The 26,651-nt window shown below is 44.5% G+C and overlaps 1 protein-coding gene across 8 annotated transcripts in view; it reads left to right on the top strand.

The window, feature by feature from the left end:
• Window positions 1–26,238, top strand: part of RHOXF1 (Rhox homeobox family member 1) — a 29,624-nt gene extending 3,386 nt beyond the window's left edge. For 4 of the 8 annotated variants that reach the window (XR_006603019.1, XR_006603020.1, XR_006603014.1 and 1 more), the window contains 4 exons: window positions 3,855–4,367; window positions 6,359–6,859; window positions 21,889–21,934; window positions 26,015–26,088. Coding sequence is in view for 1 of the 8 variants with exons in the window: in XM_045068250.1 (XP_044924185.1) it covers window positions 17,600–18,381; window positions 21,889–21,934; window positions 26,015–26,131 (945 nt within the window). In the remaining 7 variants the exon portion in view is untranslated. Of the gene's footprint in view, window positions 1–3,854; window positions 4,368–6,358; window positions 6,860–17,237; window positions 18,382–21,888; window positions 21,935–26,014 lie in introns of those variants that run through there. The other 4 variants (XR_006603016.1, XR_006603015.1, XR_006603017.1 and 1 more) reach the window with 3 other exon arrangements.
• Window positions 26,239–26,651: the final 413 nt, after the last annotated feature.

Here is a 26,651-nt window from a genome sequence, read left to right on the forward strand (position 1 = left end):
TCAGTCCGCTGGAGCCCATGCTGGAGTAAAGGGGCGAGGACTGAGTGGGGTCAGGCTGGACGCGGGCCCTCCCTGTGGTCAAAGGAGCCAGACAGGGCGTCTCAGCCCTGCTCCGGAGCGGAGCGATCGGACCTGTGCTTGCTCGTGCTGGTGACCTCCCAGGAGTGCTCCCCGTGCACTGCAGCCTGGCTCGTGGGCCTTACTGCTGTCCCTTGAGGAGGGCTGGGCGCTGGGTGCCGGGGGTGGTATAAGCATCGAGGGTTTTTCCTTTTCGCCTTAACCAAGACAATGCAGGCTGAGAGAGGTTCGGTGACTTTGGCAAGGTGGAGGGGGCCCAGGAGCCAAACCTCTGCAGCGACTGGTCCTAGCAGCCCCTGGTCCAAGCCGATTTGGCTTCTGTGGAGTCATAGGGCTTCCCTTCCACCTCAGAGGCCGTCAGAGGCCGGTCTGTGGCAAGCAAGCTGTGCCTTGAGCTTCAGGGCCAGGGGGTAGTGTGAGCGGCCCCAGCATGGAGGAGAGGAGATGTCTGAACTTGTCTCGGGGCACCTGGACACGGCCGGCAGGCTCTAGATTCAGAGCTGGAGAGGAAGCTAGAGAGAAGTCTACGGGGAACTCTGTATTAAGGCCAAAAGGTTGCAGCGTCAGGTGGGGGCCGAGTTCGAGGAGGGCGTTGGAATGCGTACCTTTGGGATGATGGAAGCTGACCGTGGTCGGGCATGGGGGCGCCCTCATGAAAGCGCGGTTGTAGGATGAGTTTCCGGGGCAGGGGGAGCCTCCGCTGGCCCCCGGCTCCGTTCATTGCAGTTAGTGGGGGTGGGGATCAAGGTCCGGAGCCAGAGCCCTTACTTGGAGGCCACCGGTGTCCACCAGGTACGTCGGAGTCCCCTGGAATTGGAGTGGGAAATTCCGGGTGTGGTGGCATTGCAGTCCTGTGTACCTTTCATCAGTAGAGGGGGGACAGTGCCCCTAACGACCCCCTCCCACCTCAGGAAACATCCAAGGAAAGACCAGGGACTTGAGTAGCGTAAGCGGCTGTGGACTTGGGGCACACGCTTCTGGTTCAGGCACAGCCTCGTTCGTCTTCTTTCCTGTTCTCTCTCTGCTCACTGCATGGCAAGGCTGACTGTCCCCTTGCCTCCATTTCCCCAATGGGAAATAGGGCAACGATCCCTGTCACTACCACTGCCACTGGAATAATGAGAATCCTCCCACGGTCTTCTTATGAAGTCAGAATGACGTATGGCAAGATGGCTGCCTTGTCTCTCTCCTTCCTTCTCCTCTTCTCTTTCCTCCCTCCTTTTCTGCCTCCCTCCTTCCCTCTCTCCATTCTTTCCTTTTATCTCTCTTCTATCCATTCTTCTCTTCTAGCTGTGATTTTTTTTTAAGATTTTTTAAAAAATTATTTGACAGAGAAAGACTGGGCAGGCGGTCAAGCAGTGGGGAGCCAGTTAGGGAAAAGCAGACTTCCTGCTGAGCAGAGATCCTGATGACAATATGGTGCTTGATCCCACGACCCTGGAATCATGACTTGACTGAAGGCAGATGCTTAACCAACTGAGCCACCCAGGCACCCCAGGGCTGTGAAAATTTAAAGGAAACTCAAGGCTGGGTTGCCTGGTAGGCTCAGTCGGCAGAGCCTGTGACTCTTGATCTCAGTGTTGTGAGTTTGAGCCCCCTGTTGGGTGTAGAGGTTACTTAAAAAAAATGTTTTTTTAAATCTTTTTAGAAATGAAAGAAACTCAAGACAATATGTCTTTTCATTTCTACATCTTTATGTGTGTGGCATTTCCACAAAAGAGAGCCATTTCACCGACATAACCACAGTGTCATCCGAGCACCAAAATAGCAAAAATCATCTGTCGAAATCAGCCCCCCGGCAGCTACATCTTGACTTCCCTAATTGCCTCAACAATAACTTTTTATAGTTGTTGATTTTAGAACTTAAGGGGCACCCGGTGGCCCAGTTGTTGAAGCATCTGCCTTCAGCTCAGGTCATGATCTTGGGGTCCTGGGACTGAGCCGTCTCTGGCTACACGCACAGTGGAGAGTCTGTCTCTTCCTCCCCCTTCTGCCCCTCCCCCTGCTTGTGTGCATGTGCTCTCTCTCAAATGAATAAATGAAATCTTAGAAATAAATAATAAATAAGGTGTGAGAGTTCTGTATTTCTGTAATACGGTGTGTTCATACACCACTTATCATTCATGTAGGGAAAGGGACATTGTGTTTTCTTTGAAACATAACAGCTTAATCCACCTTTTTTTTAATCCCCTTTTTTAAAAACAACTTTTCCTTTTCTTTCCTCATTGTATTGTATGCATCTTATATACATTGCCTTAAATCATAAGGTAGAGAATAAGTGAATGAATGAATGAATGAATAACAGAAAAGGTAATTAAGGCACAGAAAAGCGAATCCTTCTAAGTGGTTCAAGTACAAGAAGAAATGAGAAATACCTGGCTTGTACCTAATGATTTAATCTGCTTAATCTGAATCCAGAAATATTGCATAAACATACATTAATGTGAATCCTTAATTCAGCAGAATGTCCACAGTATGGGGTTATTTTGGCTAATGAAATCTTATGATGGGGACACCTGGGTGGCTCAGTCATTTAAGCGTCTGCCTTTGGCTCAGGTCATGATCTCAGGTCCTGGGATCGAGCCCTACATTGAGCTCCCTGCTCAGCGGGGAGCCTGCTTCTTCCCCTCCCTCTGCCTGCTGCTCTGCCTACTTGTGCTCTCTCTATCTCTTTCAAGTAAATAAATTTTTTAAAAATGTAATGATGAACTGAGAATGAACACACAGCTTATTTTTTTTATTTCCATCTTTTCCATTGACGAGAAATGTGAAAACATGTACAGTACGTTTTTCTCTCAAATTCAAAAATTTATTGACGTGAATTGAATATTTAAGTCAATGAGTTTCATTATGGCCCCTTGTGAGTTGTGTGATCTTGGGCATGCTATTCAATCTCTGTCTGTGCTAGTTTCTTCGTCTGCAGAAGAGGTTCAGGGTGATTCGTGCATGTTGCTTGGCGAGGTAGTGGTTCACAATGAGCCTTCGGAAAGCTGTGGCTCTTATTACTGTCCATTCATGTTACATGTGGAACACCATCCAACTGTGTTGGGGGTAATAAACAATGTGGAATACTCAATCTTGTGCAAAGGACCCTAGAATGCCAAATAAGTATTAAGAGTTATTCAAAATATCATTTGTCGGGGCATCTGCGGGGACTCAGTCGGTTGAGCGACCAACTCTTGGTTTCAGCTCAGGTGATGTTCTCAGGGTCTTGGGATCAAGCTCCACGTCAGGCTCTGAACTCAGGGGAGTCTGCTTGGAATTCTCTCTCTCTCTCCCCCTGTCCCTCCCCCTGCTTATATGCTGTCTTCCTCTCTCTCTCTAAAGTAAATAAATCTTAAAAAATACACACACACACGTGTACACACACGTGTGTGTGTGTGTGTGTGTGTGTGTATGTAATTTGTCTATTGCCCGTGGGTTAAGCTCTTTTCCTGGTTCTCAGGGGAAGGTATGGTGAGAAGAAACAGGGTGAGGCTAATGGACCTCAATCTCTGACCTTGAATTTGGTTGCTACTCTTCAACAGCTACCTCAAGACCGTGAGCTCTCTTTCCTTATCTTTTCACAGCCCATCTGAATCAGGATGGTGGCCAGCTTTCTTGTTTCTTGCTTAGAATGAAGATTTATTGTCTTTTTACCTAAGGTTACAGGGAGTTTTGAAACTATATAGAGTGCATTCATTTAACAGAATGTCAGGCTCTATGTGAAATAGATGGCAGAAGATCCAGGTGTTAAACTGAAATTGTTTTATTTTTTATTTTTTAATTTATTTTAGAGAGAGTCTACGTGTGAATGAGCATGAGTCGGGGCAGGTGCAAATAGAGTGGGAGAGGCAGCACATTTCAAGCAGACTCCACACTGAGTACGAGCCCCCGGTCAGTCTCCCTGCTCATCAGGGAGCCTGCTTCTCCTCCCTCTAGTGCTCCCCCTGCTTGTGCTAGCTTGCTCTCTCTCACTGTCACATAAATTAATAAAATCTTTTAAAAAAAATATTAGAACCTAAGCTTTATTGTGTCCATACTGATAAAATATGGGAGAACTCTTGAGTCATTTGCATATAGAATTCTAGCCTTAGGAGGGGAGGAGGAAGTCAGAGGTAGCCCCAAGTTAACTGTCACTGCTGATGGTTACAAGTCGTAATAAAACGGCACGGATTTTGTGTTCTCTGCCCCATCTCAGCAAACCGTGGACTCTTCAGGTTGTTCCAGGAAGCTGTATCATTTTCCATACTGACCCCCAGCCTGAAGCCTGGGACAGCAGGTTCCTCTCCTGTAATCCGGTGTTAAGGGTAAAATTCCATGATTTTTCTTTAAATTGTGTCTGATATACTAGACCATTAGGACCAGGAAACTTGTAAAATCACCACTGTTCATGGCTCCATGTGGTGAAATAGATTTAAATGTAAAGCTTGTGTTTAAATATTAAGTATATTTATATAATAATATATATTTGTATATAGCATTAATTATTATTTATTATATATTATATAGAAAAACATATTTATATATAATATAGTTTTGTTCTATATTATGTATAATTGTATACATAAACATTTATATAACAAAAATATGTTTATTTAATATTTAAATTAAATATATTTAAACGTAATGGAATATCTTTTGGCCTTAAAAAATTAGAAAATGCTGTTTACAAAAACTTGGGTGATCCTGGAGGACATTATGTTGAAAGAAATAAGCCAGACACAGAAAACACAAATAGTGCATGATCTCACTTACATATGGAATCTAAAAGAATTCAACTCATAGAAGCAGAGAGCAGAAGGGTGGTTTTCAGGACCTGGGGTTTAGGGGAAACAGGGAGATGCTGGAGGAAGAGGACAGAATTTCATATATGCAAGATTAATATGTTCTGGAGTTTGTACACCATGGTGATTAGGTTAACAATAACAGCTTGATATTTGAAATTTGCTAAGAGAGTGGATCTTAATTGTTCTTACCAGAAATAAAAAGCAAACTAGTGAGGTGATAGGTAGGTGTGTTAATCACCTTGATTTGGGCAATCATTTCACAGTGTATACACATATTAAAATACCAAGTTGTACACCTTAAATATTTGCAATTTTTATTTGTTACACCGCCTTAAAGCTGAAAGAATTCAGATAAAATGACACAGAAATAGAGGAAGAAAATGATAGAGGTGATAAATAACTCCACGTGAGGACATTTAAAGGAATATCTACAATAATAAGAGGAACAATAACTAACCATCATTTAGGAACAATAGCTAGGCTTCTAGAGCACTTAGGAAGGCCTTTTGGTTCTCCTCTGCACCTTAACCCTTATTCTCCACCCTCCCCAATTTCCAACAAAGAATTTGCATTTATAAATCGTGTTATTATTTCAAATGGGAGATGTCTGTTCAGCACCCAGGAAGTGGTGGAAGCGGTGGTTGATTGCCTACTTAGTGTCCGGCACTCAGAATTCTTTGATGAATAAAGCTGGGCTCCTAGTCTGCCTTCAGCTCCGGTCATGATCTCAGGGTCCTGGGATCGAGCTGCGCATCAGGCTGTCTGCTCAGCAGGAAGCCTGCTACCCTCCCCCCCGCCTGCCTCTGCTTACTTGTGATCTCTCTCTCTGTGTCAAATAAATAAATAAAATCTAAAAAAAAAAAAAAAAAAAAAAAAAGCAGGGCTCCTAGAGCACACTTAGCATGATAAACACCGAGAAATGTACAGAATTGTTGAATCACTACATCATACACCTAAAACTAATGTAACACTGTATGTTAACTACACTGGAATTGAAATAAAAAAACTTTAGAAAAAATAGGGTTCCTTCCTTCCATGAGCTTAATTTAGTGGCGGAAAAAAATGTGTTCTGGAAAGAGAATATAAAATGAGTAAATTCCTGATGGGAGGGAGATCTGGCTGTGACATCTGTCACCCCACTGATAGCCAGGGCTGGATCACCTGATCTGGCTGGGAAAAAAGATAAAGTAAAATTAAATTAAAACAAGTAAATTCCAGAGGGCAGGAGGTGCTTGGCCATGTCCTCTCCAAGTTGGGAGGTGGAAGGTTGAGTGGGAGACCAGGTCGCCTTACGAAGGGACCAGAGTAAGAGTGAGGATGTAAAGGAGTAGGATTTATAAGGGCTTGACGCAGATGGATGGAAGATAAGGATGAAAATGGGTGCAAAGAAGGCAGAAAACTCTTAAATGGGATCATTCCCGATCTGGATGAACTATGAAGGGGACGCTGAAACCAGGCAGGCTTCTCAAGGGGAAGGCGCATCCTTCTTACTCACTTCCTCCCTCTCCTAGCCCAGGAGGCCAGGGCTCTGCGCGGGGAGCGGCCACGACAGAAGGGAAGGGCGTGCCCCATGGCACAGAAAGCAGAAGTTGGCTGCGGGATCAGTAGGACTGGTTTGGGGATCCTTGATCGAGGCCACTCCGCTGATGGCTCAGGCCGTTCCAGTTCCCAGACCGAAGGCAAGAAGGCAGATTTGCTGTGCTCAGGACTCTTAGTGCCACGCTTCCCTCTGGAGCCCTTGTTACTGCCAGCCGTTCCTTGGCTTCCAGGATGCAACGCCACGCATCTGGCCAAAGCAGAGACTTGAAACTATTGCCAGGGAAGTCAACAAAGACCTTCCCATGCCTAGAGTGGGCTCCTGCTCGAGACGGGACCAGCTGTGTGCATCTAGGGAAATGAGACACGGAGGCAACACGTTCCCTGCACCCTTCCGTTACCTCAGGACCCTCTTGGAGTCTAAGTTGAACAGGAGACTGGGTCTTTTCTCAGCCAGGTGCCTGAAATGACTGAAGGTAAGGGCGATGGGCCGCAAGACATTTCACAGACACAGTCATTTCCCCTTTGGACAATAGTCAATTCAGCTTGCATTAGGGTGTGTGTGTGTGTGTGTGTGTGTGTGTGTGTATCACATATTATATAACATAGGGTGTGTACTGTATATGTACATCTGCATATATGTGTGTGTGCATATAAAAATGGCTCTGGGCCGCTGGGGGAATCAGTTCCTTAAGTGTGGGACACTTGGTTTTGGCTTAGGTCATGATCTCAGGGTCCTGGTGAGGTTGAGCTCCTGCATCAGGCTGGGCGCTGGCTCAGAACAGTCGGCTTGAGAGACTTTTCCTCTTCCTCTTCCTCCTCCTCTGCTCCTATCCCGCTAGCGCTCTCTCTAAAACAAACAAACAAAAACTTATAAAAAAAGGAATGGTCAAGTCAGAGTACATTTTTAAAAAATATTTTATTTATTTACTTGACAGAGAGAGATCCCCAAAAATATATTTTATTTATTTATTTGAGAGACAGAGGAAGAATGAGCAGGGGGAGAGGCAGAGGGAAAGGGAGAAGCAGACTCTCCACTGAGCTGGGAATCTGACATGGGGTTCAATCCCAGGATCCTGGGATCATGACCTGAGCCAAAGGCAGCCGCTTAACTGACTGAGCCACCCAGGCACCCCCTCTTTTTTTAAGATTTTGAATTACATTTTAATTATGGATAAACAAAAATATATTTTTCAATAAGAATGTTCCATGCAACATTTGGGAAATACTTATATGAAAACATTATTTGTCATTTGTTTGAAATTCATATATAAGGGAAAGTTTTATGCTTTATCTGCCAATCCAAGTTTATTTCCCAATCTTGAAAATCAAGAAGATTAAGGGGTGCCTGGGTGGCTCCACTGTTAAGCGTCTGCCTTTAGCATAGGTCCTGAACCCGGGGTCCTGGGACCAAGCCCCATATCTGGCTCCCTGCTCAGCAGAGCGCTTGCTTCTCCCTCTCCCTCTGCTGCTCTGGTACTTGTGCTGTCTATCTCTCACTATCTCTCTCTCTGTCAAATAAATAAATAAATAAATAAAATCTTTAGGAGCACCTGGGTGGCTCAGTGGGTTAAAGCCTCTGCCTTCAGCTCAGGTCATGGTCTCAGGGTCCTGGGATGGAGGCCCGTATCAGGCTCTCTGCTCTGCAGGGAGATTGCTTCCTCCTCTCTCTCTCTCTGCCTGCCTCTCTGTCTACTTGTGATCTCTCTCTCTCTCTGTCAAACAAATAAATAAAATCTTTTGTTAAAAAATCAAGAAGATGAAAATATTGATGCATTTAAAAATTTTTGAATTTCTTTTCTTCTGTTCTTTTATATAATACTTTTGATCATAAGTGATAACTGACATTATGAAAATTCAAGGAATTCATAGACGTCCAAAGCAGAAAGAACAAATCTACTCACATCTCAGGAAGAAAAAAAATAATCAGGGCTGGTATTGGTGATATTCAATATTGTTTGATATTCTCAAGGATATCCCTAGGCACACAAGGATGAAGAAGAAAGGGTGAATGGATGCACGTATGTAGAGAGAGAATCTAATAAGACTGGAATCATACTACATATGCTTTTTAAAAAGTATTAAATTCAAATTATACTTCATTTTATTTTGTTTTATTTTTAAATTTTAAAAAACTATATATTTATTTATTTGACAAACGCTTCTCGGCCTTTTGGCTAAGATTAAGTGTATTTATTGGACAGAGAGAGTCACAGTGAGAGAGGGAACACGAGCAGGGGGAGTGGGAGAGGGAGAAGCAGGCTTCCTGCCTAGCAGGGAGGGCGACATGGGGCTCGATCCCAGGACCCTGGGATCATGACCTGAGCCTGAGGCAGACGCTTAACCGACTGAGCCACTCCGGCACCCCAAATTTTACTTCATTTAATAGAAGAAAAAGAAACATAGGAGATCGAAAGAACTGCTGAACTTCAGGAAGTTGTTTCTTCACCACAAGAGATACTAGTTTCACAAAATCACCCTTTTTTTCTTCTCCAGAGTACTCTGAACTTCTCAGTCTGTTACCTTGTCTCTAAGGCATAATATTTCTTTTTTTTTAAAGATTTTATTTTTTTATTTGACAGAGAGATAGAGAGAGCGCACAAGCAGGCAGAGCAGCAGGCAGAGGCAGAGGGAGAAGCAGGCTCTCTGAGGAACAGGGAGCCCAAAGCAGGGCTCGATTCCAGGATGATGGGATTGTGACCCAAGCCGAAGGCAGACGTTTAACCAACTGAGTCACCCAGGCACCCCGAGGCATAATATTTCTTAAGACTCTCCCAAAGATACCCCCTTATCCTTAAGAATAGCTACAGAATGTTCCAGCAAGTATGATCAGGTCATGTGAGGTCTGATTTACTACGTAGGACCTCCTGTCCTGGACACTCAGATGTCTTGGTCCTCAGGGGTCAGAAATTTGAGATCAGAACTAGATAAGCAGAGTGAAGAATGAAGTTAAAGATACTCACAGCCAGGGACAGAGAAGAGAGAACAAAGCTTATATGAGAGCAGGACTTAGAAACAGAAGAGGGTAGAACAACGGCATCCTAGGACGGCGAATTGAAGAGTTTGTTCTTTCTTACTTTCTTACTTTTCAGTGCTTTCAGTGACATTCTTCTGCTCCAGAGAATGAAATTGTTTAATGTTAGCTTCTCATGCAAAGGTTGCAAATTGGCAGCTGCTGCCGGCATCTATCCTGCAGAGCTTTTTTGGATGGTCAGCACGCTTTTCGAGAAAACAGATTTCAGTTAGGGGCGGCTGGGTGGCTACCAGTCAGTTAAGTGTCTGCCTTCGGCTGGGTCATGATCCCAGGGTCCTGGGATCAAGCCCCACATGAGACTCCCTGCTCAGCGGGGAGCCTGCTTCTCCTTCTCCCTTTTCCCTTTTCCATTCTCCCCACCTGTGCTCTCTGGCGCTATCTCTTTGTCAAATAAGTAAATAAAATATTTTTTAGGGGTGCCTGAGTGGCTCAGTGGGTTAAAGCCTCTGCCTTCGGCTCAGGTCGTGATCTCAGGGTCCTGGGATCGAGCCCCTCGTCGGGCTCTCTGCTCGGCGGGAGGCCTGCTTCCCCCTCTTTCTCTGCCTGCCTCTCTGCCTACTTGTGATCTCTCTCTCTCCCTGTCTCAAGTAAATAAAATCTTTTAAAAAAAAATTTTTTAAAGGTATTTCAGTTAGTCGTCAGCATTTTTTTTAAAAGATTTTATTTATTTATTTAACTGAGAGCGGGATCATGAGTAGGCAGAGAGGTAGGCAGAGAGGTGGGGGAAAAGCAGACTCCCCGCTGAGCAGAGAGCCCAATGCGGGGCCCGATCCCAGGACCCTGAGATCATGGCCTGAGCCAAAGGCAGAGGCTTAACCCACAGAGCCACCCAGGCGCCCCCAGTTGTCAACATTTAAAGAATGGAAGTTTTCATATAAATATTTGGATTCGGGACCAGTCTTGAAAAATCTGGAAAATCGGCAGTCTTGGCCCAACATTCGCTTTAAAAAAAACAAAAACAAAAACAAAAACAAAAAAACCCAAGACATATTTTGTATTACGTGAAATGTCAGACATACACAAAAGCAGAGAGAATCACCATCTTATGTAGTCATCTCTCAGTTTCAACAACTATTCTTACCAGCCTTGTTTCATCCATACCTAACCAATTCAACATACTTGCATAAACTCCTGGATTATTTTGATGCGAATCAAGACATCACATAGTTTCATCTGGAGATATTTCAGTGTGCAATTCTAATCATGCCTCTTTGCGTTATGCCACATATACCACAGGTTATACTGTGGTGATAGGATATACTATGCAATAATAGTAGTGAACATTTTTTAAAGATTTATTTGAGGGGCACCTGGGTGGCTCTGTGCGTTAAAGCCTCTGCCTTCGGCTCAGGTCGTGATCTCAGGGTCCTGGGATCAAGCCCCACATCGGGCTCTCTACTCAGCAGGGAGGATTGGGGGGAAGAGCTGAGGGAGAGAATCTCAAGCAGACTCCTCAGCAAGCGCAGAGCCCAATTTAGGGCTCGATCCCAGGACCCTGAGATCATGACCTGAGCAGAAAACCAAGAGTCGGCTGCTTGATGGACTGAGCCAGCCAGGCACTCCAGTAAAGAACATTTCTTTTCTTTCTTTTTTTTTTTTTGAAGATTTTATTTATTTATTTGACAGACAGAGATCACAAGTAGGCAGAGAGGCAGGCAGAGGGGAGGGGGGAGCAGGCTCCCTGCTGAGCAGAAAGGCCGATGCAGGGCTCAATCCCAGAACCCTGGAATTATGACCCGAGCTGAAGGCAGAGGCTTCTTTAACCCACTGAGCCACCCAGGTGCCCCAGTACGGAACATTTCTGAGGACTTCTTCTGTGGCTAGACATTGGGCCAGGTACTTCTGTATGTTATGTCGTTTCTTTTCTAATCAATTCTATGGCAGATACTTCGCTATTATCCCCCTCTTCTAGAGAGTCTCCACACACAAGTCCTCCCTAATATAGATACACATACATATACATATGAAAATATATACTTATATATAAATATAACATTTATACATTACTAATATGTTATCCATATCATAGAAAAATTTAAATACTTACATAAATAATTTAATTTTATTTATTTATAAATTTATATTTATTTTACTTTTAATAAATTTATTTATTAAATATATGTATACAATTTTATACAGAGATTAGAAGAAGTAGTTTCATTGTTTTTGTTTTTTTTGTTTTGAGGAAATCTTATTCGCCCTGGTAATATTAAATTCCCATAAACTGGGGTTCTCATATCTCATTTTCCACTCATGTTAGGGTCCATTATCAAATGGGATATGTGAACCCAAAGTTCAAAACTTTTTTTCCAGGAGCGCCTGGCTGGCTCAGTCAGTGCCGCATGGCAGCTCTTTATCTCAGGATTGTGGGTTGGAGCCCCGCAATGGCTACAGAGAACACTTAATAATAAAATCTCCTGGGGTGCCTGGGTGGCTCAGTGGGTTAAGCCGCTGCCTTTGGCTCGGGTCATGGTCTCGGGGTCCTGGGATTGAGTCCCGCATCGGGCTCTCTGCTCAGCGGGGAGCCTGCTTCCCTCTCTCTCTCTGCCTGCCTCTCTGCCTACTTGTGATCTCTCTGTCAAATAAATAAATAAAATCTTTGAAAAAAAATAAAATCTCTTTTTATTCTTCATTTTTAAAAAGATTTTATTTTATTTATTTGGCAGAGAGAGAAAGAGGAAGAATGAGCATAAGCAGGCGGAGCGGTAAGCAGAAGGAGAAGCAGATTCCCCTGAGCAGGGAGCCTGATGCAGGACTTGATCCCAGGACACTGGGATCATGACCTGAGCCAAAGGCAGACACTTTAACTGACTGAGCCATCCAGGCATCCCTAAAATCTTTTTTTTTTTTTTTAATAGATTTCATCTGAGGCACCTGGGTGGCTCAGTGGTTTAAGCATCTGCCTTCTGCTTCGGTCATGATCTCAGGGTCCTGGGATTGAGCCCCACATTGGGCTCTCTGTTTGGCGGGGAGCCTGTTTCTCCCTCTCTCTCTGCCTGCCTCTCTGCCTACTTGTGATCTCTATCTCTCTGTCAAATAAATAAATAAAATCTTTAAAAAAAAAGAAAAAGAAAATTTAAAAAAAAGATTTCATTTATTTATTTGAGAGAAAGAGAGAGAGTACACACACAAGTCAGGGTAGAGGCAGAGAATGTCTGCAGACTTCTTGCTGAGGAGTCTGATTCAAGCTTGATCTCATGACCTAGTGACCTGTGACCTGAGCCGAAATCAAGTCAGATCTTAACTCACTGAGCCACCCAGGCGCCCCTTAAAAATAAAATCTTAAAAAAAATTATTCTCCAAACATGGCTAATTATTTCTCACCAAATAGTTTTTTTTCCCAGATATACTGGGTGCTGCCTTCAGTCACATGCGTGCATCTCCGCAAGCTCTTTTCTGAGGGGCTCAAACCACAGATATTCTGCATTGGGAGCTGTAGAGGAAATTAAATACATCACCTTCAATTCCTGTGTGCTTTTAAATACCTATCCCTGGGAGGGGACAGGGCATCTGCGTGGCACACTCCTGATTTCAACTCAGGTCATGGTCCCCCAGTCCTGACATCAAGGCCTGGGTCAGGGTCAGGGTCAGGATGGATTCTGCTTGAAAGTCTTCCCTTCTGGCCCTCCTCTTGCTCTCTCTTTCTCTAAAATAAATGAATGAATTAATTAATACATACTCCAGGGGTGTCTGGCTGACTCAGTCGGTAGAGCATGTGACTCTTGATCTTGGGGTTCATGAGCTTGAGCCCCACATTGGGGGGTATAGTTTATTTTTTTTAAATCAAATCAAATCAATCAATCAATTCCTCTTGCATCACACTCTCCCACAGTACATTGCTAGGTAATACTCAGATTGAGGCCTTGCCGTAGAGATGTTTTTTCCTCCACACTAAATTTAAGGGGCTGGACACCTGTGTGGCTCAGTCGGTTAAGCCGCTGCCTTCGGCTCAGGTCATGATCCCAAGATCCTGGGATCGAGTCCAGCATCAGGATCCTTGCTCTGTGGGGAGCCTGCTTCTCTCTCTGCCTCTCCCTGCCTCTCTGCCTGCTTGTGCTCTCTGTCTCTCTCTGTCTCTCTCTCTTTCTCTCAAATAAATAAATAAAATCTTTTGAAAAAATAAATTTAAGGGGCATCAAAACCTCAAGTTTCCTGATAAATTATACCTTTTGCACAATTAAAAAAAATCAAAATTAATTATCATGAACAAATTATCAAAATTTTAAAAGATTTTACTTATTTGAGGTACCTGGGTGGCTCAGTCATTAAGCGCCTGCCTTGGGCTCAGGTCATGGTCCAGACGTCCTGGGATCAAGCCCTGCATCTGGCTCCCTGCTCAGCAGGAAACCTGCTTCTCCCTCTTCCGCTGCCCTTGCTTGTGTTCCCTCTCTCGCTGTATCTCTCTGTCAAATAAATACATAAAATCTTTGGGAAAAAAAGATTTTATGTATTTATTTGAGAGCGAAAGAGAGAGCAGGAGCAGAGGGAGAGGGAGAAGCAGGCTCTCTGTTGAGCAGGGAGTCTGATGCAGGGCTCATTTCTGGGACTCCGGGACCATGACCTGGGCAGAACGCAGACGCTTAACCAACTGAGTCACCCAGGGGCCCCTTGTTTTGTTTCATTTTGTGTTCTTGGCACATTAGGCAGAGATATAGACCCACTGAGTTGTGGCCTCACAACAGGGACAGTACTGGAGACCATGGTCTTCATGGTGATTTTGAACACGGAGAGACCCTTAGCCGTTCCCAGCATCTAGGGTCCACAGGACAGGACTTGGTCACTTGCATCTTTAAGTAACTGACACTCATTGAGGTAACTGAGATCGTTGAGTTTTATCCTCAGTCAAGGAAGAGAGAGAAAGGAGAAAAAAGATAATGAAATAGCGTAAGAAAAAAATGAAATAGGGAAAGGGGTACATGGTGGGGAACTGGAAAAGGACACTAATAATGGGGAAGAAGCAAGACTCTTAACTCTAGGAAACGAACAGTGTTGCTGGAGGAGAGGTGAGTAGAGAGATGGGGTAACGGTGATGGGCATGAAAGAGGGCACTTGAAGTAATGAGCTCTGGGTGTGATATGCAACTAATAAATCACTAAATACCTCTGAAACTAATAATACAGTATAGTTTAATCAAATTGAATTTAAATTTTAAAAATGAGGAAGAGGCAGTTAACATGTGTGGGCTCGGGGGTGTCTGGGTGGATCAGATTGTTGAGTATCTGCCTTCAGCTCGGATTATGATCTCCAGGTCCTGGATCCAGCTCCACGTCAGGCTCCCAGCTCGTGGGGGAATCTGCCTCTTCCTCTCCCTCTGCCCTCCCTGCTTGCGCTTTCTTTGTCTCTCTCTCTCAAATGAATAAATAAAATCTTTAATAAAAAAGAGTGTGTGGGTCCAAAGTCTGACCCATTGTGTGTCCTGAACCAGTAACGTGAACTTGTGTCTCAACTTCCTCACCTGAAAAATGGGCATGATAACAGTGCTTGCATCCTTAGGCTTTCAGGAGGGTTCTGTGAATTAATGCCTGTAGTCTATTCTACTCCAAACATCCGATCCATCAGCAAATTCTCTTAACTCCACTTCAAAAACACATTCCCCAAAATTTTCACTTTTCCCGCAGGCCTTAAACCTCACCACTCTTATCTGAAAGTGCAATGTTGCATTACTTTTCTGTCTCCTTGCTTTCCCATTTTCCCTCCTCTGACCATTCTACCCCAGGAAGCCAGAACAATCTCATAGTAAAAATGTAAATTAGACACTGTCGTGCCGGTGACTGTAACTTTTATAGTGCTTATTTCTCTGTTGGGCCTAGAATAGGCATTTAATACACAGCAACTATTATTGCATTATTATTTTCTGGATTCTAGGAAGAAAATGCATTAAGTCTAGAAAGAGAATCTATCTGTTGAGTGAAATGAACATGAACATGAAGCAGCCAGCTTAGGCTTATGGACTGAAGCACATACATGTGCAAAAAGACATGATACAGGTATTATTTTCACAAGAAAATGTCCTCTTTTCATCCCACACATGGCACGATCTCAATCTCTCTCTTTCTCTCCCCTCTTGGGCTCATATGGAAAAAAAGAGATGAAAAGGGCTGAAGTAGAAATGTGAGGCCACTCAGTGAATGGTCATTTGTGAAGTTTTGTTATTGTCACCTTGAGGAATCCTCACCGTAACCCATTACAATCGGTAGTTACAATTGTTATACCCATTTTTAAGACGATTAAACCAAAGCAAAGTAAGAATAAGCAGCTCCCCAAATTAGCCAGATAGCAGGTGGTGAGCAAAACCAGGATGTAGAACTCTATGGTCTGGCACCAGAGCTTTTGCTCTCAGAAGCCTGTCACATCAGACCATGATTCCTGGCTACATCTTTTTTATTTTTATTTTTATTTTTATTTTTAAAGTAGGCTCCATGCTCAGCATAGAGCTCAACACGGGGCTTAAACTCACGGCTCTGAGATCAAGACCTGAGCTGAGATCAAGAGTTGGACACTTAGGGACGGGTGGGTGACTCAATCGGTGAAGCGTTTGCCCTCTGCTCCAGTCATGATCCCAGAGTCCTGGGATCCAGTCTCGCATGGGGCTGCCTGCTCTGCCGGGAGTCTTCTTCTCCCTCTGCCTGCCCTCTGCCTGCTGCTGCCCTGATTTGTGTGCGCGCTCGCTCTCTTTCTAACAAATAAATAAAATCTTTAAAAAAAAAAAAAAGGAGAGAGAGAGAGGGAGAGGGAGAATGAGAGAGTCGGACACTTAATCAAGAGCCCGAGCCAGGCGCCCCAGTTTCCCAGCTACCTTTGCTTAGGATAGGACTCTATTTGAATTTTAAAATAAAAATAAAGAGCAAATTAAATTTAGCTTGAAAATTTTAAAGTAAATACTAGCATGATTGGTATGGAGTTAGAGCAACACTCAGCCGGGGTACATGAGTGACGGGAGGTTAGATAACACTGAAGGACACGGTGGGGAGAAAAAAAAAAATGCCGAGCAAGAGATCAGGTTGATATATATTTTTTAAAGATTTTATTTATTTATTTGACAGAGATCACAAGTAGGCAGAGAGAGAGAAGGGGAAGCAGGCTCCCTGCTGAGTAGAGAGCCCGATGCGGAGCTCGATCCCAGGACTCTGAGATCATGACCTAAGCCGAAGGCAGGGGCTTAACCCACTGAGCGACCTAGGCGCCCCCAGGTTAATATTTTTAAGAATGGGGGTGGAGAGGACGGGCGGGGGGGGGGGCGAGGAAAGAGGGACCAGCAGCGGGGAAAGGTGGAAAATCACCAGGGTTGATGAGGAGCCCAGCCCAGGAACCGGCAGAATTTGCGCTGGGGACCTGCTACCACAGACTGACATGGAACACTAGTGAAGATGCACCCCCCGCATTGTGGTATCCAAAGCTAGTAAAATGTACTAGGTTTTTTGGGTGCATTAAGCACTGGCGGGGAGGGCGGGGTCTACACTTGCACTCTAATGTGAATTCATCACCAAAAATCTGGAGTACTTGAACTTTTTCAAGGGGCATATTAGATTTCTTGTGAAGCGCATCTTACCCAGAATGCTTCACAAACCCCGCCCCGAGATCCCACTCCGGGCGCCCCCGGAACATGGCAGGCTCTGCTTTCCGTGTCCTTGCCCAAACTCAGTTAATCATTTTAGCTTAACCTCTAACCTGTGGTGTGTGCAGGCTGCCAAAGAGAGAGGGTTCGACCACGAGACTTTTCCAAACTTTTCTACCAGCATTCCCGTAGGTAGTGTGAAGCCCCCCCTTTCCCCCCCAAATCCCCCCCCCCCATCCATTGCCCCCAGATCAGTTTGCATCATCCAGTACAGCCCCTTCCTCAGAGCCGACACTCTGGTCAAGTCGGGGACTGGTAAACTGAGCTGTAAATTAGAGCCCCCATTCTCCACACACCCCAGCCCCCTACCAACACCCATCTTTCCCATAGTGCATACATTTTGGCCACGCCCCGACCACTTGTGTGCCTAAGTAAGTCCCACCCACCGAAATTGGCGGGAAAGGGAAAGCCAATAGCAAGCCTTTAAGGGGGGGTGCGCGGGCATTGAACCTGCCCCAAACCCTGAAGAATCCCAGGAGGCGCCAAAAGAGGACCAGCAACTCTGCAGCTCTGTTCTCAACCACCAGAGGGTTTGGGGAAGCGCTGGGCTTCCAGCTCACCGCGGTCATGGAGCCTCTGCCCAGAGGCAGCTACTATGACCCCGGTGACTACTACGACCCCAGCTACTGGCTGGGAATGTATGAATTGGAATCTGTGCAGGGCGCAGCACCAGAAGCCGAAAGAGGCCACATTCCTGAAGGAAATCCAGGCTTTGTGGGCAACATCAACCACGAAGGTGGCGTCAACTACGGAGGCGATCTCAACTTTGAAAGCGACCTCAACTTTCCAGGCGACCTCAATTTTCCAGGCGACCTCAACTTTCCAGGCGACCTCAACTTTCCAGGCGACCTCAATTTTCCAGGCGACCTCAACTTTCCAGGCGACCTCAACTTTCCAGGCGACTTCAATTTTCAAGGCGACCTCAACTTTCCAGGCGACCTCAATTTTCAAGGCGACCTCAACTTTCAAGGGGATCCCAACTTTCAAGGCGACCTCAACTTTCTAGGCGACCCCAACTTTCAAGGCGATCTCAACTTTCAAGGCGACCTCAACTCTGAAGGCAACATCAACTTTCAAGGCAACGTCAACCTTGAAAGCGACATCCACAATGAAGGAAACATCAACCATGAAGAGATCGTGAGCTGTGAGGGTGAAGGGAACCACGAGGTCAGCGGTGGCGTCCAGGAGCTGGGGCAGCAGCAGCCCGAAGAGCTACCACAAGCAGCGGCTGCTGAGGCTCCGCAGCCCCGGAGCAGGCGAGGAGTCCAGCGCAATAAGTTCACGGCGATGCAGGTTCAGGAGCTGGAAAGCGTTTTCCAGGACACCCAATACCCAGATGTGGTCGCAAGGTGAGAAGCTTGCCCCGGGAGGTATCTGGCTTTCCAGGGACCTCGGGCTTATTTCCAGAAATCTTTGTTTCCTACTCCTATCCCTACCCCTCAGCCTCCTCCTTTCCCTCTTAAAACAAAGGTAAAGGGCTGAGGGAAGGAGAATGCCTTCAGTGCATCCAGGGAAATACTTTTATATGGTAATTACGTGAAACAAGTCTGGAAAATGTGGTGGGTGGTCTTTGGTTTTGCTTTTTTAATTTTTTAAAAAGATTTTGGTTCCTTATTTGACAGAGAGAGACAGCGAGAGAGGGAACACGAGTGGTGGGGGGGAGGGGCAGAGAGGAAAAAGCAAGCTTCCCGCGGAGTGGGGAATCTGATGTAGAACTGGACCTCAGGACCCTGGGCTCAGACTTGAGCAGAAGGCAGATGCTTAACTGAGCCACCCAGGCGCTTCTGGTTTAAAGATTTTATTTATTTGATAGCGATTACAAGTTGGGGGGGGGGGTAGTAGGCTCCCCGCTGAGCAGAGAGCCCAATGTGGGGCTCGATCCCAGGACCCCTGGTTTTGTTTTTTAAATTGTGGTAGGGCAACTGCCTGGCTCAGTTGAGAGAGCCCACGACTCTTGACTCCAATGCTTGTGAGTAGGAGCCCCACATTAGGGGTACAGAGTACTTGTGCTCGCTTCGGCAGCACATATACTAAAAATGGGAGTACAGAGTACTTAAATAAACTTAAAGAAAAGAAAAGAAAAAAAAAAAGACTCGGGGCGCCTGGCTGGCTCCGTCGGTTAAGTGTGTACTTTCGGCTTTGGTCATGATCCCGGGATCGTGGGATCGACCCAGGATCCGGCTCCCGGCTTCGTCGGGTGTTTGCTTCTCCCTCTCCCTCTGCCTGCTGCTCCCTCTGCTAGTGCTCTTTCTTCCTCTCTTGCTCTTGTCAAATAAATAAATAAAATCTTCTTTAAAAACTTGTGGCAAAATAGGGACTCCTGACTGGCTCAATCGGAGGATGGTGCAGCTCTTGATCTCTGGGGTCCTGAGTTTGAGCCTCACTTGGGTGTTGAGATATTAAAAAAAAAATTTAACAAACTTTAAAAAACAATAAATTGTGGTAAAATATACATAAAGATAAAATTTATTATCTTAACCATTTTTAAGTGTACAGTTCAGTAGTAGTAATTACATTTATATTTTTGTACAACTAACCTCCAAAACTCTTTTTGTAATCATTTTTATTTATTTATTAAAAAAAGATTTGTATTTATTTATTTCACAGAGAGGGATAGTGAGAGAAGGAGCACAAGCAGGGGGAGTGGGAGAGGGAGAAACAAGTTTCCTGTGGAGCAGGGAGACTGATGTGGGGCTTAATCCCAGGACCCTGGGATCATGACCTGAGCCGAAGGCAGACACTTAATGATTGAGCCACCCAGGCACCCCCAGAACTCTTTTCACCTTGCAAAACTAAAAGAATACACAGGGAACACACTATTCCCCTGTCTCCCCCAGCCCCTGGCAATCACCTTTTTACTTTGTGTTTTGATGAATTTGACTATTGTAGGTGCTTCCTTTAAGTGGAATTATACAGTGCTTTTCATTTTATGACTGCTGTATTTCACCTAGTGTGATGTCCTTAGGGTTTGTCCACGATGTAGCATGTCTCAGACTTTTCTTCCCTTTTAGGGCTGAGTAATATTCTGTTGTTTGTAAATACCATATTTTATTTATCTGTTCATGTATTAATGGGCACTTGAGTTGCTTCTACCTTTCGGCTATCATGAGTAATGCTGTTATGAACATGGGTGCGCAATTAACAGTTGGCGTCACTATTTTCTATTATTTTGGGTATATACCCAGAAATGAATTGCTAGATCATATGGTAATCCTGTTTTTAATTTCTTGAGCAGCTGCTCTGCTGTGTTCTATAGTGGCTGCACCATTTTATATTCCTACTAGCAATGCGCAAGGATTTCAATTTCTTCATATTCTTGTTAGCATTTGTTATTTTCTTTTTATTTTCTTTTCAGTGAGAGAGAGAGTGTGTGTGTAAGCAGTGGGAGGGGCAGAGGGAGACAGAGAACCTTAAGCAGGCTCCACACTCACCAGGAGCACGATGCAGGGCTTGATCTTAGGACCCTGAGATCATAACCTGAGCCCAAATCAAGAGTTGGATGCTAAACTGACTGAGCCACCCAGGCGCCCCAACACTTGTTATTTTCATCTTTTTTTAAGATTTTATTTTTAAGTAATCTCTATACCCAACGTGGGGCTTGAACCCACAGCCCCGAGATCAAGACTTGTATACTCAAGGTGCCTGGGTGTCTCAGCAGGTGGAATTGATTGAGTGCACTCCCTCCCCTGTTCCTGGTAATCTGGTAATCCTGGTAACCACCATTTTACTTTCTGTCTCTGATTTTGATTACTCTAAGCACCTCATACAAGTGGGATTAGGCAGTATTTGTCTTTTTAAAAAGATTTTATTTATTTATTTGACAGAGAGAGAGAGAGGGCAAACATAAGCAGGGAGAGGGGCAGAGGGAGAAGGAGAAGCAGGCTCCCCGCTGAACACGGAGCCTGATGTGGGACTCCATCCCAGGACCCTGGGATCATGACCTGAGCCAAAGATAGACACTTAGCCCACTGAGCCATCCAGGTGCCCCAGAAGTTCTAAATTTTGATGTACTCTAATTTATACATTTTTTCCTTTTATTATCTGTATTGGTGGTTTTTTGTAAATAAGATTTTATTGGAATAGGGTAAGGAGAATAAGGTAGTCTCCTGCAACTGCAGTGTTGGATGCTTTCATTTAAAATCTTGAGGACAGGGCTCCTGGGTGGCTTAGTGAGTTAATCCTCTGCCTTCAGCTTGGGTCATGATCTTAGGTTCCTGGGATCGAGTCCTACATCAGGATTCCTGCTCAGACGGGAGTCTGTTTCTTCTTCCTGCTGTTCCCCCTGCTTGTGCTCTCTCTGTCAAATAAATAAAATATTTTTAAAACATAGTAAAATAAAGTCTTGGGGGGGGTGCCTGGCTGGCTCAGTTGGAAGACCGTGTGACTCCTGATCTCGAGGTCATGAGTTTGAGCCCCACATAGGGCATAGAGCTTATTTAAAAAGGAAATAAATAAAATTTAGAGGGAGGGGCACCTGGGTGGCTAAGTCCAGTAGAGCACACAACTCTTGATTTCAAGGTAGCGAGTACAAGCTCCATGTTGGGTATAGAGCCTACTTTAAAAATAATAGAAAAAAATTGTGATAATTTGTTCACCATAGATTTTTTGCATCGATTCTTATTTTTTTTAAATAGTGCATTAAAATTATTTATCTTGACGTCCAAGTTTTTGATGCCACCTCAAATTTTGAGGGGAAACCGTCTATAAAGCAAGCCTGGAGCTGGAAATAACAAAAGTTTGCTTGGGGAGGGTCTTGAGGGAGAGGGTACACATTTTAAAGCAAGCATAATATGTATCTCATACATTTTATTTTATCCACAACTCCAAACACTAAACGTGTGGTTTTCTCTCCTCAGACGGGAACTTGCAAGACACATGGGTGTGACTGAAACCCGAGTGCAGGTCAGTAAACCTGGATGGTGGGGCAGCCATTTTAATCCCGGCTTTAAGACTCAGATACTCTAGGGGCACCTGGGTGGCTCAGTGGGTTAAAGCCTCTGCCAGGGTCCTGGGATCAAGCCCTGCATCGGGCTCTCTGCTTACCAGGGAGCCTGCTTCTTCCTCTCTCTCTGCCTGCCTCTCAGCCTACTTGTGATCTCTGTCTGGCAAATAAATAAATAAAATCTTTTTTTAAAAAAGACTCAGACACTCTTGTCCTAGACATTCTCAAGTTGGTGCATTTCAGTTATCTTTTTTTAACACTGGCAAGTAAGTTGACTTTAGGAGTCTTTGTGGGTAGAAAATGGGATATGTGAACTCCAGCTTATGGATATTTGCCATTACCAGAGAGAACATGATTTCCTTTTTTTAAAAAAGGTTTTATTTATTTATTTGATAGAGAGAGACACAGTGAGAGAGGGAACACAAGCAGGGGGAGAGGGAAGGGGAGAGGGAAAGGGAGAGGGAGAAGCAGGCTCCCCAGTGAGCAGGGAGCCCGATGCAGGGCTCGATCCCAAGACCCTGGGATCATGACCTGAGCTGAAGGCAGATGTTTAACCTACTAAGCCACCCAGGCGCCCCAGGGAACATGATTTCTCAAAGGAAAAGAAGAAATGAATTGCTTCTCCTATTCATTATGCAAAATTAAATACATATACATGTGTGCGTGTGTGCAATTTGCAAACATATAGATGGTATATCTTTGTGTCTCTATAGTGCATATATACATGTATTTGTCTATATTTGATAGAGTTCAACTCCTTCAAACAGATACCCTTCAGAGAGTACTTCTGTGTGGAGTCATACTGGGGCTCAGGCTGACTGTGGAAGTGTTCAAATTAATGCAGAGAGGAGCCAGTTATGAGAGGGTTCACTTGTACTAAATTAAAGGCAAACATAAACTCTTAGCTAAGTGGGTGAATTTATAAACATTGGGGTGAGGGAGAAAGGTATCCTCAGAACACATTGTATAAGTAACTAATGTCTGTTTAGTGGTGCTGAGACTGATCGGGGGAGACAGCTTCAAAGTCCAAGTACCTGGGCCTCCTACCATTGTTTTTAAGTGTTTGGTAAAGTGTTGTAGAGTGGCAGCTCTACATTTTAATTTTCTGGAATACTTCGATGTACCAACCTGAAAGCGTGGCTAGAATGTGAATACACGTTATGTGTGAGACTGGGGGGGGGCAGAGTTTGCAAGCTTTGGAAATTTGTCTAAAGAATGAGAGAAACAGGCCAAGAAACCAATATTGAATGCATAGTAATTGACCTAAGAAGGGCAAAAGGTTAGAAAAGACTTACATATATCCAAAATAGACCTTACAGACACGACACAAATTCAGTGTTACGCATCTGCTAAATGTGTAAGAGATATTCTCTTGAGGACTTCTAAACTTCAAGGATTTTTTTTTTTCATTTTGGCGATACTATTTTGAAAAGCTGAGTTTTGTGGAATTTGTTTGGGGTTTGGGTGGGCCTTATTTCGGGGTAGATTCATTATGTTATCTTTTAAAAAATAATGTTATTTTTAAATACTTTTATTCCCTCAGGCTGTGTTGACTAATTTGTAGGTCATGGGATAAAAAGGTGACCAAAAAATCAAACAAACCCCCAAACCCATTTGAGTTATTTCAAAGTGGTATTTGCCCAAAACAGAAAGGAAAGGAAATGAGGATGGGAGTGTTGGCTTAGCTGCAGAGTGCATGTGAGGAGCTGGAAGGGCGTTGGCTAGCTCGGTTGGAGGAGTAAGTATGTGACTCTTGATCTCAGGGTTGTGGGTTTGAGCCCCACGTTATGTGTAGAGATTACTAAAAAATAAATAAATAAACTTAAAAAAATTTTTTTTTAAAAGAGAAGGAGTTGCTGATCTGGTGGTAGGAGTATCTGAAAATCAGCCCCACAAAGCTGACCATTGAGTAATGACATCCCAATCCCAGAGACTGGGGTCCCAGGCCTGGCTCAGATTGGAAAAGTTGGGAGGAGGTTGGGAAGACTTTTTCAGCTGACTATGCATGTGCAGAGGAAATGGAAAATGTAAGGTTTGGTGAACTAGCTTTTTCTTCTTGGGTTTATGTGCGCTCTCTCCATGGCATTCTGAAACAAATCAGGGAAAAAACTGATGTTCCCATGTATTTCCCATGTATTTGTATAGTGTTCCCATGAATTTCCAAACCTTAGAGCATGAATTTCCCCCAAGAAACTTAATACATGGTTATCCTCCTTTGTCTTGCAAATAGAACTGTTTTTGTGAAACCAACATTGAGAGTACAGCTAGCTATGGGGCTTTATTTTATGTATATGGCGATCTGACCACTGGTACACTTGGATCCCCCCAAAACAAGCTCTATTACACTGGTCTTGTTGAAATTGTGTATTTCTGCCACAGAAATACCACCAATTTTTTTTTAAAGATTTTATTTATTTATTTGTCGAAGAGAGATGGAGAGAGCCACAAGCAGGGGGAGCAGTAGGCAGAGGGAGAAGCAAGCTCCTTGCTGAGGAGGGAACCTGATGAGGGACTCCATCCCAGGACCCTGGGATCATCACCTGAGCCGAAAGCAGACACTTAACCGACTGAGCCACCCAGGCCTCCCCAAATACCACCAATCTTAAAGTAGGAGAGCAAACATGAGGCCTCAGGCAAGGAACTTCTGAAAGGATTTAAATACAATGTTAACCCCATCAACTAGGACACTGAGAAGACAGTGAAGTCTGACAGTTTTGTTTGTGTGTTTGTTTGCAAAAATAGTTGGCAGATATGTAGGAAGGAACCATTTTATGACCCCTTATGCACATTGTTGTCAACTGTCCTCCTAAAATGCGTGTTCCACCTTCTTGCCTAATAAGGGGTGGGGGGCACCTGGGTGGCTCAGTGGGTTAAAGCCTCTGCCTTTGGCTCAGGTCATGATCCCAGGGTCCTGGGATTGAGCCTCACGTCGGGCTCTCTGCTCCATGGAGAGCCTATTTCCTCCTCTCTCTCTCTGCCTGCCTCTCTGCCTACTTGAGATGTCTGTCTGTCAAATAAATAAAGTCTTTAAAAAAAAAAAAGTATGAGTGGTGGGATTGGGAACTCCTGGTTGAATATCCTTACCTAGGATAAGCTGCCCACCAGACAGCAGTGCTTCCAGTCCAGGATCCCGGAACTGTAGCCAGAGTAGAGCAAGCTGACCTGGCCCTGATCCCAGGAAGGTTTGTAGAGTGGGCCAGGCTGGAGTATGCGGAACTAACAGTGGCCACAGTGGTCTGCCTCTTTCCCCTCAACTCCTGGGTGGCCAGAGATCGGTGAGCATTTTAGTTAATTTCGCTCAAGTTGGTCTACACTTTCTTTAACATTACAGGCTAAATTCAAGGCAGTGTTCATGGTTTCAGCAACTCTCGTGTCCCAGCTAGACATGCCACAAACTCCATGGGACCCCAACACTAGTGCCTTTCTTTGCCAGACTACTTTGTAACTGTCAAGAGGTTTCAGACATCCTTGAAGGAAATCTGTCTAAAAAACCAATGCTTTTCCTTCTATTAGTAATTGACTTTGTGCTGCAGATAAGCCTTTCAAATAGGAACCGTTCTTGCCAATATAACTTTCAATAGGGCCACTATTTACAATGCTTATGTTGAACCCCAAAACACCCCAAAACTCTCTCTGTAGTGAGGAGGGGAGAGGAGGTAACTGGATGGCTGAGGATCTGCTGTCAGGATACAGACCTTTTTTTACCCTATTACCAAGTGTTGGGTCAACAACAAGGACCCAGGGCTAGACCAGGTCATAAGCTAGACCTGCGTCCAATACCTGAAAAAAAACATTTGAATATTAAAATTGAGAGGAGAGAGACAAAGCAGTAAGCCTATTCCAGAACTTGGCACATAGCTGGTGCTCACTAAGGATGAGCTAAAGGGAGGGTGTCTTGTGTTAACTTTCCTAAGTAAATAGCTTCCCTTGGTGTGACGTGTAAAATCTCCATGACATGTACAGTTGCATGTAAGGTTTTTTCTATAATGACATTAAGTGTCCAGTATGTTAAACCGATCCCTTTTCCCCTCTGATTGCAGGTGTGGTTTAAGAACAGAAGAGCCAAGTGTAGGAGAGATGAGAGAGCTTCAATGCTCAGAAATGCACCACCGGCTAACCTGGACCACCTTTTCATCTTCATGCTGGATGGGTCCTAGAATGCCACCCTCGTTCAGAAGCCAAATTGGAGATAGGTTCTTCTTGTGTCACTGACACCCTACTACCCTATCTCCCTTATAGTTGCATTATCAATAAAGAGGCAAGTTCTGCATGCATTTGTCTTTATGAACCAAATGGGGGCAAGTAGGGTCTGTACGTAAATCGATAAGGAAATGCCATTGAAACAGAACGACAAGGTGTTATGCCCGAGTTTTCACGTCTGAGAGACCACTAAGGAGCCAACACTGATGTAATCACACGAGGGTTTATTCAGCAAGCTTAAGCTTGGGCCCAAGTATACCCGACACAGCAGAGTAGGGACTTGGACCCCGAACCAGATTACAGTCAGAGTTTTTAAAGGCAGAGTAGGGGTGGACTCGGAGGTGGGTGAGGACAAAGGGGATATTCAGAAGGGCTATCAGGGTAAAGAAGACTGTCCGGATATTGGAGGCCTAGTTATTATCAAGCCAAGGCCGCTTTTCCCTCTAATGAGGCACTAACAGAAAGACAGCTGGGAGT

This window comes from Mustela putorius, unplaced genomic scaffold, assembly GCF_011764305.1.
Source record: "Mustela putorius furo isolate JIRA1106 unplaced genomic scaffold, ASM1176430v1.1 tig00003901_pilon_pilon_pilon, whole genome shotgun sequence".
Lineage (NCBI taxonomy): Eukaryota > Metazoa > Chordata > Mammalia > Carnivora > Mustelidae > Mustela > Mustela putorius.